This window comes from Carassius auratus, unplaced genomic scaffold (assembly GCF_003368295.1).
Source record: "Carassius auratus strain Wakin unplaced genomic scaffold, ASM336829v1 scaf_tig00216982, whole genome shotgun sequence".
NCBI lineage: Eukaryota > Metazoa > Chordata > Actinopteri > Cypriniformes > Cyprinidae > Carassius > Carassius auratus.
Window position 1 is genome coordinate 27,831 of NW_020528834.1, and position 18,531 is coordinate 46,361.

General features: G+C 34.0%; 3 protein-coding genes across 7 annotated transcripts; 2 read left to right on the forward strand and 1 right to left on the reverse strand.

The window, feature by feature from the left end:
• Positions 1–287: 287 nt before the first annotated feature.
• Positions 288–3,449, reverse strand: LOC113099623 (glutathione S-transferase kappa 1-like). Of its 4 annotated transcripts, none has more exons than XM_026264504.1 (8): positions 3,315–3,449; positions 2,633–2,704; positions 2,464–2,545; positions 1,584–1,712; positions 1,240–1,385; positions 930–1,046; positions 739–832; positions 288–554 (listed from the first exon to the last, which is right to left on the reverse strand). In XM_026264504.1, the coding sequence occupies exons 2-8, from the start codon at positions 2,702–2,704 to the stop codon at positions 505–507; spliced, it is 690 nt and encodes a 229-aa protein (XP_026120289.1). In that variant the 5' UTR covers positions 3,315–3,449; the 3' UTR covers positions 288–504. The 4 variants fall into 4 exon arrangements, with proteins under 4 accessions (XP_026120289.1, XP_026120288.1, XP_026120290.1 ...); XM_026264503.1 differs by having other exon boundaries at positions 3,236–3,403; XM_026264505.1 differs by having other exon boundaries at positions 3,296–3,401.
• Positions 3,450–3,815: 366 nt separating this feature from the next.
• On the forward strand, positions 3,816–8,822 carry LOC113099620 (lysophospholipid acyltransferase 7-like). Of its 2 annotated transcripts, none has more exons than XM_026264499.1 (10): positions 3,816–3,938; positions 4,249–4,324; positions 4,447–4,526; positions 4,912–5,041; positions 5,133–5,259; positions 5,341–5,497; positions 5,889–6,084; positions 6,217–6,369; positions 7,084–7,260; positions 7,355–8,822. In XM_026264499.1, the coding sequence occupies exons 3-10, from the start codon at positions 4,451–4,453 to the stop codon at positions 7,740–7,742; spliced, it is 1,404 nt and encodes a 467-aa protein (XP_026120284.1). In that variant the 5' UTR covers positions 3,816–3,938; positions 4,249–4,324; positions 4,447–4,450; the 3' UTR covers positions 7,743–8,822. The 2 variants fall into 2 exon arrangements, with proteins under 2 accessions (XP_026120284.1, XP_026120285.1); XM_026264500.1 differs by having other exon boundaries at positions 3,825–3,938; positions 4,299–4,324.
• An 898-nt stretch (positions 8,823–9,720) lies between these two features.
• LOC113099624 (transmembrane channel-like protein 7) lies at positions 9,721–17,837 on the forward strand. Its single transcript, XM_026264506.1, has 16 exons — positions 9,721–10,204; positions 11,394–11,568; positions 11,787–11,929; positions 12,138–12,302; positions 12,949–13,034; positions 13,510–13,655; positions 13,746–13,893; positions 14,492–14,650; positions 14,908–15,062; positions 15,341–15,467; positions 16,133–16,230; positions 16,351–16,534; positions 16,616–16,746; positions 16,865–17,020; positions 17,256–17,334; positions 17,597–17,837. Exons 1-16 carry the CDS (start codon positions 10,162–10,164, stop codon positions 17,777–17,779), a joined length of 2,178 nt encoding a protein of 725 aa, XP_026120291.1. The 5' UTR covers positions 9,721–10,161; the 3' UTR covers positions 17,780–17,837.
• Positions 17,838–18,531: the final 694 nt, after the last annotated feature.

Genomic DNA, 18,531 nt, shown 5'->3' on the forward strand with positions numbered 1-18,531 from the left:
CAAGCACTTACCTTTTTTATTCCATTCTATTATTAATACTATTCTTCTTTTTTATTTTTTTTAAATGCCACTTGTAAACTGTTGTTCTCTCGTTGGTCTCATTATTTCTGTTGTTCTCATTTCTAAGTCCCTTTGGATAAAATGGTCTGCTAAAGATTAAATGTTAATGTAAATGCACTGAAGACTAATAATCGCTGCTGAAAATTCAGTTTTACCATCACAGTAAAAAAATGCTTTTTTTTAAAGGTATTAAAATAGAAAATTATTTTGAATTGCAATATTCCACATTACAGTTTTTACAGTATTTTTAATTCAATTAATGCAGCCTTGGTGAGCACAAAAAAACAACAACTTTTGAACAGTATAGTATAAAGACAAATGTTATTATTTCTGTCTCCCAATGCTTTTTCCCCCTCTCTTTTGTATTCAGTATGTTTATATTGTAAGAGCGTTATGAATTTACACCATTTAAAAATTTTAATTAGAAATATAGAAGAGCATCTATCACATTTTGGCTCTGGGGTTGGCAGGCTGAGGCCCCACCCACTTCTCCCCTGTAACACAAAAGAAAGGCAAGGATTGGACAATGAATAGTAAAATTAGATATATTTTTAGATTTTAATATCCAAAGGTTAGTAAGAATTTATGGTTTAAAACATGATAAAGTCCAATAAACCATCAAGAAAACTGGGTGCGGTAAATATAAACAATTAGACTATAATAAAAATCCATAGTTACCGATGCAATGAGCCATGAGCTCAAATCTGTCAGAACCAAAGAAGACCTCAGGCTTCCCATTCACATAACACACAATGAAAGGAAAACCAAAGCACTGCAAAAATAAAATAAAAAAAGGGGTGGTGATATCACTGTAAGGAATATAGATTACATTTCTACCACAAACACATTCTGGTTACAAAGACACTGACTTTATGCTCCAGTGCTTCCTGTGTGACACTCTTCAGTTTGTCTTTGATTGGCTGAGATTTCGAAAGAGTCAGAATTGCCTCCACCTCATTGGCTGAGAGACCTGCCTTTAATCCTGCCTGTGCAAAACAAAATTCTCTTAAGTCTGTTTTAACACAGTGGTGAAGTACAACAGAGGTTATCATAAAATTTGTCATGTATGTATGACATAATATATAACATGTAAATTAATCCACATTAGCAATTTTACAATGTAGGTTCTGCATCTGACGCCTCTTCGTTTAAAAGCTACTAATCTTGGGTATCGAATACCTCAGTGAGTGAGGCAGGTTGGGTAATATCCTGATCAGTACTCCAGATTCTTTTCCAGAGCTCTCTAGATACCCTCTCCACCAGCATGTCTCCCCCTTTTTCCTTCTCTGCTACAGCTGTCACAAAACGCATCGCATTCAGTGTGCCTACATGGAAAGATGGAAGATGAAAGAGAATAAAAGTGATTGTGACAGAAAGTTATAAAAAATTCCCCTCAAAAATAAAACTGCTCCTAAAAAAAGTCCAACATTCTTTTTGTATATGACATAAAAATCCATAAATACGGCTTACATTGTGCATCTGATCATGAGTGCCATAGCAATGAGAAACAACTGTCTGAATACCTTTCTCAAACATTGCCTCAAAAACATTTGAAGGTGGAGACACATGGACCCCAAAATAGTCAGACAGCCGCTTCAGATCTGTGGTCATGTAATGAAACTTATTTGGGACCATTCCAGGGGGCCGGTTTCCTAAAAATAGAAGAAACTTGATAATATATTATCTTATAGAAGCGCGCTTTTATAATGCTTAAATGAATAACATGATTATTGTGCCCATGACAGCCTAATATTAGCTACTTTTGAGCTGTTTCAGTAATGAATGCAACATAAATACCACACTGGTTTTGGTATTTTAACTAGGTTGTCAGAAATAGGCAAGGATAATACTTATTTGATTAAAATGTGAGATATTATGAAATGACCACGGAGATAGATGTTATTTATTTATTGTTTTTATGAAATTGTATCCTGAAGTTCTCTTTACTCAAATTGTGTTACTACAACATTCACTATATATATATTATCAGCCATTTTAAATCAGCATTTAGGAATTATTTCTGAAGGATCATGTGACCCTGAAGACTGGAGTAATTATGCTGATTGGAATTAAGCTTTGCATCACAGGAATAAATTATATTTGAAAGGATATTCAAATAGAACACCACTATTTTAAATGGTAAAAATATTTCACATTATTACTGTTTTTGTTCCTGTATTTCGGATCAAATAAATGCAGCCTTGACGAGCAGAAGAGACTTCTTAAAAAAAATAAAAACAATTTTTTTACATTTTACTGATCTCAAATTGTTGAACGGCAGTGTATATATATATATATATATATATATATATATATATATATATATATATATATATATATATATATATATATACACAATATATATATATATACACAACGTTAACGTTATAAGTTACCCATTACCTGACTCATGCATGACTCCCCCTAAATATGCCGGTTTAAATTTGAGGTCGATGTTCCAAACATTTCTATAGCGACACAGCACCTTTAAACACGAAATCAACAAATATGAGAATATCTGGAGCAGACAATTGACTAAGTTACTTTAAGTGGGGGAAAAAACATTACGCACCTCAAATGCCAGCCACGAATACGGAGAAACAACATCATAGAACAACTCGACCACTTTTCTTGAACTGGACATCTGTTAAGAAAAACCGCAAAATCAAAATATGGATTATTCGAATCATGTAATTTGCATGCACTCTAGCACCTTACCCTTACTGCTTCACTTGTGTACTTGAGAAACCGTGTTAAAGTTCAACGCAGTTAGATCAAGAGATATTAACCTAACTGTTACACCAACCACTACAAAATGCCCCTCATTCTCTAGAACAGTTTACTAGAACGACTGTTTTTATTCTATTAGCTACAAACTAAGTGTATTTGTACATATTATGCACGACGTTTAGGAACAACACAGACAGAAATCATATACTCGTCTCGAAATAGGACGATTTCAAACTCAAAACACTGCGTTTCGAGTGGTTCAAATAAAATGTAATCATTTTCTGAAGCAACTGGTTCAATTGATACAAAGTTTCGAAAAGCTTCATTTCTTTCTCCCATCACTACTCCAAAGTAATCGCAGTCAGTTTAAGCATACTGTAAGCAGCATGTAACGTTAACTTAGTTCTAAAGTTAGTGAAGAATTTATAGAAGAATTTGTAATTACATTTGCTTAAATTGAAAAGCAAATGCAATAAAATGCTTGCTTCGATTAAAAACTAATCACCAGGCAGGTTTGTTCGCACCGTGGTTTGTAGTTACTGATAAACTTTCGCAACAAGTTCCAAAATATTTGAGGAATGACAGAACAACTCGAGGCTTGAGCGCCTGGCTGTATCAGTGCTCCGCCCGCTAGCACTGAAAGTCCCCGTCTGTTGAAGGGGTTGCCAGATAATCATATTGTTAATGCTTCTTCATTTAAACATAACGTTCCTGAATATGGGGGGTTACGTTTATTATTGTAAACCTCATGAATAAAACCTGCAGTTTTCTGTTCTTTAGATATATTTTACAATCCGAAAATTAATAAATAAATAATAAGAAGAGGAACTCTCACATTACACCAGCACTGGTGACTGATAAGACTTTTATAAAGCTATTTTTTATATTTTCTATATAATTTATTTGTATTATATCGACCGAACCCGTATCATTTGTTTCCTATTTTCTCACTGTATTGATTTGCTGTTGAGTTTATTATTAATATCTGGCAACCCGTAAAGCGATCCACGAACATATGCGGTAATAGGAAGTGAAGTGGACAGAACACCGAACACGCCAGTGCGCGGGCGATTAAAGGAGACTGCTGGATATTTTAATATCCGCCAGATTTTATCGTCTCTGATAGCACATCTCCATTTATCACTGCTGTAAGTATTGTTATGGTTATTTCAGAATTAAATGTGATATATATATTAGATGTTTAAATGTGCCAATATCAGTCTGCATATCTGCAAGGCTATTACAGTAACGTTAGATTCATCTCATATGATTCAAATCACTGTTCAGATAAACATAACCTCAACATCCTATTGTTTAATTTTTTAATAATGATGGGATAGTCAAAATATGGGATGACTGGTTAAATGTTGGCATTTTTCCAAACTGAATAAAAGGAGAGTTCACAAGAAATTATTTTTTCTCTCCTTTACTTTTCATTATGATGTCATTGGGGACCAGCAATTGTTTAGTTACCCACATTCTTCAGAATCTTCTTTTATGTTCAACAGAAGAAAGAAACTAAATTTGAGGTTGGGTAAGTGATGCTAATTATATTTTCCCACATTTCATTTGAATGTTAGACTGATAAGCTTGACTATGAAATATGATATCCTAAACAGTGAGACTATTGTTATACCTTGTTATTGGTGTAAACAGAAAGATGTCACCAGATGAATTGGTCTACCTAGGCATCCTTGCTGCATCAATACCTGTAGGATTCCTCTTCCGCTACCTAAGTAAGTCTGGCAATGTTATTCTTCATATTAATGTGTAAAAAGTCAGCATGAAATGGAAATTCATCATATCTTTTAAATGCATGTTCTAAATTTTCTTGTAAATAATTCATCTGTGTATATGTTTGATTAAAAATAAATAATAATAATTTACCCTCGTAATTGCAGTAATTGTGACTTATGCAGGACAAGCTCATATTCATCTTTCTGTATTGATAAGTGTAATGCCTCAAAATCCAATCTACAGCCGATGCATGGAGCCAAGTTTCCACACTTATTTATTTATTTTTCGTTGATCTATAACTCTCAGATGTATGTCACAACAGAGATGTATTCAGAATCGTGAATTTAACAGCCCTTAATAATTTTCCTGTGTATTGTTTCCCAGGTCCTCCAGTCAAGCAGGGGGCAGCATTGCTTTTAGGTTTGATCATCTCCATAACAACCTGTGGGCTCCACACTCTCCATTCTCTATGTACAGTGTTAGGAACATGGCTGATTATAAAAATCAACTGGCGGTTAGTATGATATCTGGACTTTTAAATTGGATTTTGCATGAATCTTCTGTAACCTTGTGCCCCCTGCCTTGATTTTTTTTTTTTCGTGTAGAAGTGCCCCTGCTCTGTCTTTGGGTTGGACGTTTCTGTACCTCCTCTTTTTCCGTCTGGTCACCTGGTTTGGCCTCCCTCAGCCAACACCTTTTGCCAATGCCATTCAACTTCTGTTAACACTGAAGGTAAAACACAATAAAATTAGACTTTTGTCCATGTTTTAAACTCTTGATATATATTTAATGAGGTTTGTTTCGAATACACAGATGGTCAGTTTAGCCAATGAGATTCAAAGTTATCACTTGGAGAAGAAAAAAGAAGTGAGCGCCTTCACCAAATCCCCAGTGGTGGGAGGACTTTCCCATGAACCTTCACTTTATGATATTATATCCTACAGCTACTGCTATGTGGGCATAATGACAGGTATTTTGCACGATTTTTGTGTTGATTTGAATATGTGGAAATGCTTTTGAGTCTATACATATGTTGTGAACTATTTGTTTTGCATGTATGCTAACGTGTCTCTCTCTGTTTTTCTCTGCTACTAGTTCAGTAATGTGTGAGTCCAGTTTATTTTTATAACTGATTGTGTTTATTATTGCTCCTCTTTGGTCATAATTTGTCCTCCCAAACCGTGGCTCATTTTTCATTCCAATATTCCTTTTGATTCCATACCTTTACTCCATTCTATCTCAATATCGTGTGTTATCTTTGCACATCTACTTCATGTCTTCATTGATAACTCTTATCATTCTCTTTCACGTTCCTTCATTTTCCATTCTTTCTCCCACCCACTCTTGCCGGTGTTCTGCAGGTCCCTTCTTCCGTTATCAGACGTATGCAGACTGGTTGCATCAGTCTAATTCTCTGTCATTGCCGGGTAAAGAGCCCTGCCTGCAGAGGCTGAAGATGGTGCCCGTTTATGGAGCTCTCTTCATAGCCGTCAACTCTGTCTTTCCCTTGTCATATGTCCGTACTGATGAATTCCTGGAGCACAACTATTTTTACAGGTAAATTTTTCTGAATTAAAATACCATTCCAAACTGAGTCTAAAAGTAAATGCCAAAGGAGATATTAAAATTAGATCATACTGCATCACAAATTTTTAACATATTGAGAATAATAGTGGTGTTATATTTCAGGCTTTTCTACATGGTAGCAATATTCTTTGTATTCCGGATGCGTTTCTACTCTGCGTGGTGTGGGGCAGAGGCTGGCTGCATCAGTGCAGGTCTAGGCTGTTACCCCCATGGGGCGCTTTCTAAACCTGGAGGAGGGCCAACGGTGAAATATAGGTAGGGTGATTCACTTTATTACCGGATAGAGTCGTAATGTTTGACTGTAAGTTGGAAATATGATGATTTTAAAGTCCACCTACAGATATGTCTATACCAGGAAATAACAGTGTACATTCTTGAAAAGATACAATAGAACTTGAATTACTCAAGAAGAGAAATGGACATTTTACAGTAATGAAACAGGATCCAATAAAACATTACAAAAGCATTAGAGGACACAGTTATGTAGTTTGAAATGGAACAGAAATGTATCACTAAATATATATTTGCTCTACCATTTAAAAGTTTAGGGATTTTGTTAATGTTTTTGCAAGAACTTTTATGCTCACCAAGGCTGCATTTTGTTAAAAAATATAAAGTGCAGTATCACTTAAATGGGAAACAGCTTTTCTAATTATATATTTATATATATATTATTTTATTTTAAAATGTAATTTATTCCTTTGATGGAAATCAGAATTTTCAAAAGTCTTTGCTACAGTCTTTAATGTCATAAGATCTTTCAGGAATCATTCAAATACAGTGATTTGGTGCTCAAAAATTATTATTATTATTATCATTATTATCAAAGTTGCAAACAGTTTTGCTGGTAATTTCTTAAGTGTGTTATCTACAAGCTTCTTTTGCTAGACTATCTACAGGAAATTAGAAGCTGACTTGTAGTTTGATCATGTGGTTGATAATGTTAACAAAATGTTGTTTATATTTCAGTCCTGATCCAAACACAGCTGTGGAGTATGACTTTAAAACGATCCAGAACATTGACTGTTATAATACAGATTTCTGCGTAAAGGTTCGGCATGGCATGCGCTACTGGAACATGACGGTGCAGTGGTGGCTTCACAACTACATCTACCCCAATACTCCTTTCAGAGCGTATGCTCTCAGGTAAAAGCATGTACATTTCAATTGAGTTTCAGTTGCATTGTGCTCTTATTGACCACCACTAATCTTCAACTTTCTCTTTCTTACATTATGCCAGGGCTGGATGGACTATGTTAATCAGTGCTTATTGGCATGGCCTCCATGCTGGTTACTACCTCTCTTTTCTCACCATCCCATTGTGTATAGCAGCAGAATCAGCCATGGAGGCATCAGTCAGAGCCCGTCTAGGGCCGATGGGCCAGAATATCTTCGACTGGATCCACTGGTTCCTCAAGATGAGGGCTTACGACTACATGTGCATGGGATTTGTTCTCTTGAAGGCCAGCGACACCATCAACTACTGGAGCTCCATATACTTCATAATTCACATCATTGCTGTTATTTGTATAGGAGTAGGACAAATGATGAAAGGAGGTAAAAAGAGAGAGAGAAGGGAACGAGGTGAAGGAGAGAAAGAGGATGTGGTAAGAGAGAAGGCTGAGTGAAACGAATGTGTGACATGCTGATCGTGGTGATAACCCGGAGAGTTCGTATGTTTACGCAAAACCATTTCCCACCATGAACTGTAATAGCCATCAACTGCCATTAAAGGTATTGTGTTAAAAAAAAAAAACACACACACACACACACACACACACACACACACACACACAGAAGAGTAATAGATTATAGACCCGAGGACATCAATCTTTATTTTATTGGTAGTGAAAATAGCTTTCAAATCATTTCCATCATTTTAATGTTATCTGTTTTTTTGTTACTTATTGGCAGTGAAAATACATCTCAAATCATTTCCATCATTTAATGTTATCTTATGTTTTGTTACTTATGTTGAAAAGTGCTTCTTTTTTGCAACTGTATATATTTATCCTGACCAGTTCAGTATTGTTTAAATTATGATCTTGTTGCTGTAAACAATTGGAAAGGAGGTTTGTATTTTAATAGTGGTTCTCTGGTCATCAGTGACCTTAGGACTCAAATTAAGTACTTATTAATTAAGTACTTATAACTGAATCAATTAATTTACAAAATAATAAAAAATAACTGTTGCACCCATATCACTATGAGCACAAATTTGTGGTGATTTACTATCTCTAATGGTGTATTGGATGTAATACAACCTTTATAATAATAAGGTGTATGTATGAAACATTAAAGTTAGTCTGCCTTGTTTTTCATACATTCTGAGGGATGGATTGAGTATCCATTTTCAGAAAGTAGGAGTGAATGTTTTTGCCATTTTCATTCGTTTTTCAATTTCATACCACATGATGTAAAGTGCAGATTAAAAATATCAAGCTATCAAGATTTTGCACCAATTCACATTTCAAAAGTAATGCATTATTACTAAGATCTCTTCAAAAGAGCTCAAAAGTTTTATTCTTACAAAATCACTGTCTGGTTCTATAACATTCAAAATATTTTGTCCTGGTACACTGGAGGGAAGCACTGGTTTTTAGTTTATTGATCAGTTGAGATTGTATCATGGTTCCTGTAATGTCTACCTGCTATGTTGTATCTCTTGTATGTTTTTCTGGAGTATTAAACACAGAATGTGCCATTCCAATCTTTGAGTTTTTTTTTTAAATCACAGTATTTTCATTAAAATCACAGTGATTATATTTCATCCCAGACAAACTTCCTTTTCTAGGTGGAATGTCAATTTGAAGACAAAATGTGTTAAACGATCTGGAAATTGTTTTTTTCTTTTTCTTTCTTTCTACCATATTAGCTCACATTCTGCTCTGACTTACACCATGTCAAAATTTGGGGATGGTAGGTTTTTTTTTTTCAGATTTTTGCAAGAAATCTCTTATGCTTAAACAAGGCTGCATTTATTTGTTTAAGAATACAATAAAAAAAGTCACAAATTACTGGAGTTTTAAACTTTATATGGTAATATGTAATCTGTTATAATTCAATGTATTATTAATTTATCATTATTTTAATTTTCACATGATCCTTCAGAAATCATTTTAATTTGCTGATTTGGTGCTCAAAAATTAAATCGGTGCTCTTTTCTCATTGTCAATGTTGAGAAGAGTTCCGTTGCTTAAATATTTTTGTGGAAACTATGGTACAGTTTTTCACGATTTTGTTTTTGTAGAAAGTTCTACATTTGAACATTTGAAATATAAATGTATTATTGAATTAAAAATGCCTTTACTGTAACTTTTGATCAATGTAATGTGTCCATGGCTCATTTCTTTCTTTAAAAAAAATAAAAACGGTAACATAACGTTAATGTATAACGTAGCCTACCAACTGTTTCGTTTTAGCTCTTTTTTTCAACCCCATTTTAGTTAATGTTTTATAAGTTGCACTGAGAGATGGACGTTTTTAGTTTTTAATTCTCTTGTTTATTAACAATGTGTGATAGTTATAAGATTTGATAGTCTGTTAATATAAAGATTATGCTCATTATGCCCTTGTCTCCATGACAACACTTTTAACTGGCAATAAACCACAGGAAGACGCTGACCAAAGCTCATAAGAAACTAAACTTTTTATTCAACAAATAAACTTCATTCTTCAATTATTCATCATTTAAACTGTGGCAACTAATTAAGTAAATCTTATATCGGTGCACAGAGAAAGAAAAATGCTTTAAAGATATCCACGCATGGTAACAGGATCTATCAATAGGTTGCCTTTGCCTTTTAGATCTCTGCCTAGCACGTGAAGCTAGTGTTTTGGTAGCAATAAGTACAAGGAAGTGTTTCCAAAGTTTATTTCCATGAGACTCAAAGTTCAGATGACAGAGTCCTGACACATCTGTGTTCTTATCCGTCAGTGTGAATTCGTCTTATCTGTGCACTACTGACAGTTGCGGTGTCCGGACTGGCTTTTTGTCTTTTTTCTGTTTGTTATATGTGGAATCCATGCTGATTGTACCTGTTTCTGATGGAGCTGAGAGAATTCAACAATCAAGTCCATCCATCTCCAGGTAAGACAGTGTGGATGTGTGTATAACTGAGTTAATGTTGTACATAAGGGGGGTTAGCTGCCAATTATTATATTACTATTAGCTGGCAATTATTGCTATTATTTACTTATTATATTAAGTTTTTTGCTGTATAATGTATTGAAAGTAACACTACAATGAAGTAATAATTAAATCTTTTGAATAATCTTACAAAATGTGATTTGGGGGAATTCTGAAAATGTCTTTCCAATAGTTGTTTCTGATTTAAGATTTACATTTAAATTCTGTATGGTCTTGTGACATCTATTACACTGAGTAGTGAAAAACTAAAAGAAATTATAATTGACCCTATAATTTCACCCATTTTCAGTGTTAAGTCTAGGGGTAAAGTCTATGCTATTTTAGAAGTGTTAAGGAGAACTGATAGGAATATGTACTGTATATAGGACTTGGCTATATATAGAAATGTAGTGCATATCAGAGCTGATGGGAAATGCTGCTCCATTTTGTTCTCAGTCCCAGTTTTAAACACAACCATTACTGTACTTGACTATAATGTCTCACAGTACAGTTAACTGTCAGTATTATTCTTTCTTTGCAATATACAGTTTTACAGTACATTTACATTACCATTACATTTAGTCATTTAGCAGACGCTTACAAATGAGGACAATGGAAGCAATCAAAAACGACAAAAGAGCAATGATATACAAGTGCTGTAAGAAGTCTCAGTTAACTTGAACACAGAATACATAGCAAGGGCTTTTAAATAATATCATAAATAAAAAGAAAACAGATAGAATAGAAAAAGAATAGAGTAAGCTAGTGTTAGAGCTCTTTTTTATCATTTCTTTTAATAAATGAAAAGAAAATGGGTAGAATACAAAAAGATTAGAAAGGTGAAATCTATTTTTTTTTTTTTAAGATTAAAATTAGAATAGTGAGTGCTAAAGTTAGAGGGTCAAATAAAGATGGAAGAGATGTGTTTTTTTTTTGCCGATTCTTGAAGATGGCTAAGGCTGCTCGGATTGAGTTGTGGAGGTCATTTCCACCAGGAGGGAACATTTAATTTAAAAGTCCGTAAAAGTGACTTAGTGCTTCTTTGGGATGGCACAATCAAGCGGTGTTCACTTGCAGAAATATTTTAACATGCTAACTTTTGTAATTGTGATTGCTTTGAAATACATCTGCTTTCTCTCAACGCTCACAGACTACCCTAGTCCTTACAGTTCCCAGCATTCATTGAGGTTGCGGACAGGGCCTACCCAAGACACAAGTGCGGTTCAGTTTGATTGGTCCTCCCCACCTGAAGATGCTGAAGATTCTAATGAACCTCAAAATCTCAGAGAGCTGCCGCTGCACATGAGTCTGAAGAGAGCAGTATGGTATACATGCAGTATTGTATTACATATGTGCACCAGTGTCAACTTTTACATTTTTACATTACCAAAATTTAGCTAGGGATACACTTGAATTAAAGAAAAACAATTTTTCCTCTGTTCTAACTCCAACTCCCTAAAGTTTCAGACAGAAGTATATATTAAAACTTTTAATTTTAGAAAGTTCATTCATAATATGGCTTGTTTTCGTTGTCTTCTTCCAGGCAGGTGCAAAAGATGAAAGTTCCAGTTGTTTCTAGCTCTTGGAACATCAAACGATCAAAGACATTTCATCGTTTCTGTGAGGTTGCCAAATACATTCTCAGCTATTTTGTTCTGTGGAATAGGGGAATCCAAAGGATAGGAGGTGATGAAAGTATTAATTAATTTACAAAAATGAGAAATACTGCTCTCATTTGCACATACATGTGATTTTTCCAGCTAAAATAATATAATCTGAGTAAAGAAAAAAGAGATCAAATTTAGGCCATCTAGTGGAGCTGGACACAAAATAAAAATAAAATAAAAAGATGGGTTTAATATTTGATGTCCTTCATCCACTTGTTTTCTTGTAGGTCACTTTGGCGGAGGAGTCCAATCCTACTTCTTGTTCCTGAGATTTCTTGTCATTCTCAACTTCCTGTCCTCCTTGTTAATCGCAGCATTTGTCCTCATTCCCAGCATTGTGTTTCGCTCCATGAAATTCAACTCCACCATCGCTCTCACTGTCAATCTAAACGGTAGAAACACAGTCTCTCTGGTATTCAACACAACACAAACTTATCATGCTTGATTGCATCTTATGAGAACTTTCTAACTGGTTATCGGATAACAGTATACAGTATTTATAAAAGCAACAAGGCCAGTCTGACAAGTTTAGTGCTAATACATTCACAGTCTAACTTCACAAAGGTATAATAAATTCAAAAACAATATGTCATGTCAAGTTTAAAATAATTAGCTTATAATCCATTATAATAACTAATCCTTTCTAAGAAAACCTTATCACTTTATAAACATGTTAAACCGACTAAAATGGGTCTATACTTCCCTGTTCTGTTCTGTTTTCACTACCTAGTGCAATTAGTAATAAGGGTTGCTGGGATTTTTCGTAATTTTACTAACCCTTTACTACTAATATGATTGGATTTAGGGTAAAACACTATTAGCAAGTAACCCTCTTTGTTAAAATATACTATTCACAATATACATACAAAAATATATTTGTAAAAAGAAAACAAAAATTGTTAGTAAGTATATATTATTACATTTTAAGAAAAAATTGCTTTGAATGTTCATTGTTTTTTAATTAACTGAATTAAGTTCACTTTAATGGTACTGTTTTTTTTTTAATGTTCAGTCAAATTTATTTATTTATTTAAACAGGCACTGAGTCATGCTTGCATTATGATCCAAAACCTGATGCCCTGATGGTGTTTTACACATACTTTCTGGACCTGGTCTCAGGAACGGTATGGACACACATTCAGGTGTTTTCTGATGACATAATCTCTGACTACTGTTCATAGGTTTGGGGTTGGTAAGATGTTTTTTTAAGTGTTTGAATTTATGCTCACAAACACAGCTTTTATTTGATAAAAATACAATAAAACAGTAAGTTTGTGAATTTTTTTTCTATTTTAATGTTTTATTATATATATCTATTTTTGTGTGTGTGTGTGTGTGTAATGTATTTGTGATGGAAAAGCTGAATATTCCGCAGCCTATACACTCCAGTCTTTAGTTTTGGCAGCTGGCAGGGCAGCTTTTCAATTTAAACCTGCAACTTTGTAATTTAAACTTTGAATTCAAATAACTGAGAGACAACAAGGCAAATAGAATGAGAATTTTGCTTATTTGTGAGCCTGAAATAATAATAATAAAAATAAAAAATAAAAACAAAAATGGTGAATGATCTTTACTCATCACAATTGTCTTTTTATTTAGGGTTTTATGGAGTATTCATACCTGTTTTATGGATATTATAATAATTCAAAGATTGAGAGTAATGGATTCTCTTACAACATCCCTCTGGCCTATCTGTTGACGGCAGCGTTCTACTTCCTCTTCTGCTTGATTTGTATGATTATTAGGTGAATCTTGTCAGTTTTGTCACATTTTCTCCCAACACACTGAAAACACATTGCTGATGTATTTCGTTAACATCTCTGACTGACCAACAGAATGGGCGGCACGGCTCGTCTTGTCGTAGTGACGGGTGGAGGAGCAGTAGGGGGTTACAGTATGCTGGTGTTTACAGGATGGGATCACGGTCTCCAAGGAGACCGTACAACAAAACTAAAACAAAACAATCTTCGCCACAGATTACAGGTCTGTGTATTGCAAACAATAATTGTATTTTATATGAACATACTGTGAGTAATTGTGTTGGGGAAACTTAAAAATTTGCTTATGGAAAAGAAATCTTTAAAGCAATAGTTCACCCAAAAAAAGAAAAAAAAAAGAGCAATATGTTTAAATCAAATACCATTTACAAATGAATACAGGCCAGAATAGTTCTAAACAAATATGTCAGTGGATTTTGATGTGAGGTGATAACAGGGCTTGGAGTTTTTCACTTGAGGAAGTGTTATTATGGATTATGGACTGGTATTTGCCCAGAAGCAGTTGTTCTCTTTTTTTGTTTTTTTTACAAACACGGTAACTTACATCAATTGATGCACTGCAGTTGTGCCGGTTAATTGTTAATTACTGAGATGTTTTCATCAGCTGTTTGAACTGCCAGTCTGATAGCATCCATTCACTGCAGAGCATCCATTGCTGAGCAAGTGATAAAGATTACATTTTCATTGCAATTTCATTTTTTGGTGAACTATTCATTTACAAAGAACTGCTTTTGCAGTATAATGTTAATCATTTTTCTTTTTTTCTCTCTTTCTCCCTCTCTCACTGTGTATGTCACACCTAGGTGGATCTAGAAGAGGAAAGGCTTAAGAAAAAGGCTGCCTCCTTAACTTTGGGCCAAACAGTGTCTCTCTATGCACTACGTGTCTTCCTCAACCTAGTAGTCTTAATACTCATCGGTGCAGCTTTCTATGGCATTGCAGAGGCAACTCAATTCAGCCAGGTTAGCTTAAAAAAAAAAAAAAGAAGACCAAGAACTGTATCTGACATTAAATAATATCATTACAATTTGCGTAAATCCCATATTGCCTTGGGCCATTAAATTCAGATTAACAAATTAGGTCTGTGTGCTGTTTTTTTTTTAAATGGAAGTTTAAAATAAAGTAAAAATCAGTTTTTATTAATTTAGTTGAGGTTCTGATCACCCTGTCTAGCTTTGATTTACAATAATTAATTGGATAAAACCTCTCTTTCTCTCAGTCTGGGAAAACAACAGGCTTTGTGGGGCTACTGCTGCAATACTTACCCTCCATGGTGATAACAGCAAGCAATTTTGTGGTCCCATTGCTGTGTGACAAGATAGCATTACTGGAAAAGTATTCTCCAAGTACCACTGTTATCCTGGCCTTATTGAGGTTCGATCAACGCTCACACCCACACAGAATAAAGATATCAAAGAGGACAAGAGCAGATAGATGAAGAGCAATTCCTGTTTAGCCTTGGACCAAGCCTCAATTTCTATTGTGACCCTCATTAAATAGCTTTCGAAAGTGAATGCTTTCAAATGAAGTGCCATTCATTTTTTCTAAATACTCACACATTGTCTATTCAACCACTGCTGTCTTTCATTTGGCCTTTGTCATTATTCTTCTGCTTGCTGAATTTTAGTAATTCTTTGTATTGGTCATTGTAGGGCAGTTTTCCTGCGTTTGGTGAGTTTGGGTGTTTTGCTGTACACTCTGTGGGAGCAGATTACCTGTAAGGGCGAAATCAACAGTGGAAACTGCGAACCCTGTAGTTATTATTACGACCAATATAAGGTAAGCAACTAAGATATGCTCTCATTCCTAAATTGGTCAGATACTCTACCATTTCTATGATCCATAAGATTTTTAAAATGCTTTTTAAAGAAGTCTCTTATGCTTACCAAGGCTGTAAATACAGTAAAAACAGTCATATTTAAATATTTTTAAAAATTTAAATAACTGTTTTCTATTTTAATATATGTTTTAAAATTTTATTTATTTCTTTGATGGTAAAGCTGAATTTCCAACAGCCACTTCTCCTGTCTTCAATGTTACACAATCCTTCAGAAATCATTCTAATATGCTGATTTGATGCTCAAAAACATTTCTTTACTAATGTTTGCAGCTTAATGTTTTGGTGGAAATCTAATCTTTTTTTTTCAGGATTCTTTGATAAATAGGAAGTTCAAAAGATTTATTTGAAATAGAAATCTTTGCAACAATGTAAATGGCTTAACTGTCGCATTTGATTGATTAAGGCATTCTAATGCATGAATAAAAAAATAAAATGTAAAAAAAAAAATAAATAAATAAAAAAACGTTCTAATCCCAAACTTATGAATTATTTACTGATTGTTTTACTATAGATGTTTCACAGTTTAATGCCTAAATAATCTCAAAAAGGTCCCTTTTTCTATTTTATTTATTTATTTATTTTTCTCTTTCCCACAACCATGTAGTGCTGGGAGACACGGGTTGGACAGGAAATGTATAAACTAACTCTTTTTGACTTCCTGATCACCATCACTACACTAATCCTGGTAGAATTCCCACGCAGGTCTGTTTGCACATTTGTGTATTGGGTCTATATTAAATATATATGTACCGGTATACGTATATACGTATATGTTCCTTTATTTAAAAATGTAAGTCTATAACATCTTTTTGCCATGTTCAGGATCGTGGTTGATCATTGCTCATGTAAACTAACTCAGTGGGTGGGACGACAGGAGTTTCTGGTTGCCCCAAATGTTCTTGCTCTAGTTTACAGTCAAACAGTAGTTTGGACTGGAGCTCTTTTCTGTCCATTGCTGCCATTCATCAACACCATCAAATTCATTTTCTTTTTTTACTGCAAAAAGGTACCACGACCTTCTCAGACACACACATCTACATTTGAAATTGATTGCAATTGCTCATTTTTTTCTCTTTGCTTGTATCAGATAACTCTCTTCCAGAACTGTCAACCAGCAACAAGAAACTTCCGATCCACCACCTCCAATTTCTTCTTCCTGTTGGTTCTGCTCTTTGGATGGATGTTGTCCAGTGTGGTTCTCCTTTACAGTGTGTCTAAGTGAGTGAGGCCTGTCACTTTCCATGTTGTAGTATATTGTTTTTATTGACAGAATATTTGTGTATAATCATGTATATGTCAAGTGTTATGTAGACCTTCTCTCTTGTTTTTTTGGTAGGATCCATCCGTCTTATGGCTGTGGGCCTTTCCGCATTTACCCAGCAATGTGGGAAGTTGTACCAGAAGCTGTTAAAATGCTAAGCAGCACCAGTAAAGAATTCCTGTTTTATATTGGCTCCCAGAAATGCTCTATACCACTCTTCATCTTCTCCTGGTCAGTATAAACAGCCTTGGTTCAGTTCAGGATTTCTTTATGGTTTCATGTAAAACTTTTATCAACATGCATTCAAGTACCATATTCAATATTTCCATAACAGTAATTTGTCTAAAAGCACTGAGATTCTTATAATGAATTCTTATTATGGATTGCTTAAGAGATAATGATGCGTAAGTATATTGCTGCAGGATTCGGACTGATTTTTACATGGTATTTGATATTTAATATACAGTGTGCTCCTGTGCTATGTGAACGTTTTAACATCTGTCCATGGGAAAAGTGTAGCACTGCTGAAATCACAGTGTAAACTGGTAAGTTCTTTGTCATTAGCAATCCAATTCACAGACTAGAATGATTTTGCATATTTAAATTGTGTAATTGTATGATGTAAAAATATTTGGTTACAGTGAATGTCATTTGTATACCTTTTAAACACAGAAAAAAGTGTTTTTGATTTGAATATTATAGAAATATCAGTAAAGGTATTACTAAATCTTTCTTGTTTCCAATTTATCCTCTGACTGGAGCCATTATTAATATGTCCTTTAATCCATATTTATCTGGGTTTAACAGGAACAGCGTGACAAGCAGTTCCTGGTTAGACAAATTGAAGAGCTAAATGCCACAATGCAGAACTTACACCGTGAACCACAGCAGCCCCTGAGAGAGACTGAGCCCTTCTACCACACATCACCACAGTGGAATCAATATAACAATTATGCATTTGACCCCAATGAAGATCCAAATCCATATTAAGACTAATATAAGTTTATACTAGAATTCTGAAAACTGTGCACTCCATTATTTAACAGAAATATAAGCAATGATTTTTTCACACCATTAAAAGATTTTGGGTCAGAAATAATTGTTTTAAGGGGATTAATACTTTTATTCAGAAAGGATGCATACATTTGATTAAAAGTAAAAAAAAAGAAATTTTTAATGTTACAAAAGATTTATATTTCAGTGTTCTCTATTAATCAAAGAATATATATATATATATATATATATATATATATATATATATATATAAACTTTTTTTACTGTATATTTGATCAATATAATGTAACCTTGTGTAGCATTGTAACAGTCTTCTTTATTGAAATAAATGAATGTTCATGAGCCAGTGTACCTATTAAATATTTTTTAACTTCTGTGATGCATAATGTACACTATGCATAGCATCCCATGATTTATTTTGCTGCACCTACTTAAGCATAAAGTAAAATTTATTTATTGAAGGCTTTGTTAACCATTAAACTATAACACAAAAAAGTAAAAGACCATTACAACATATTTTGTTGTTCATTCTTTACAGCATTTTCAAAGAGGAATAATTAAAATACATTATCAGTTTAAATTGGTGAGCGTTATAATATATTAAATTATTACATAAATTATGAAAATCGTTTCCCCGGCAAACAAAAGGCTGTCGTTGAGGGTTTTAGTCGCGCCCTCATGTGGTAGCCTACATGTAGAACATGACTATTCACTGCGTCACAAAGGGC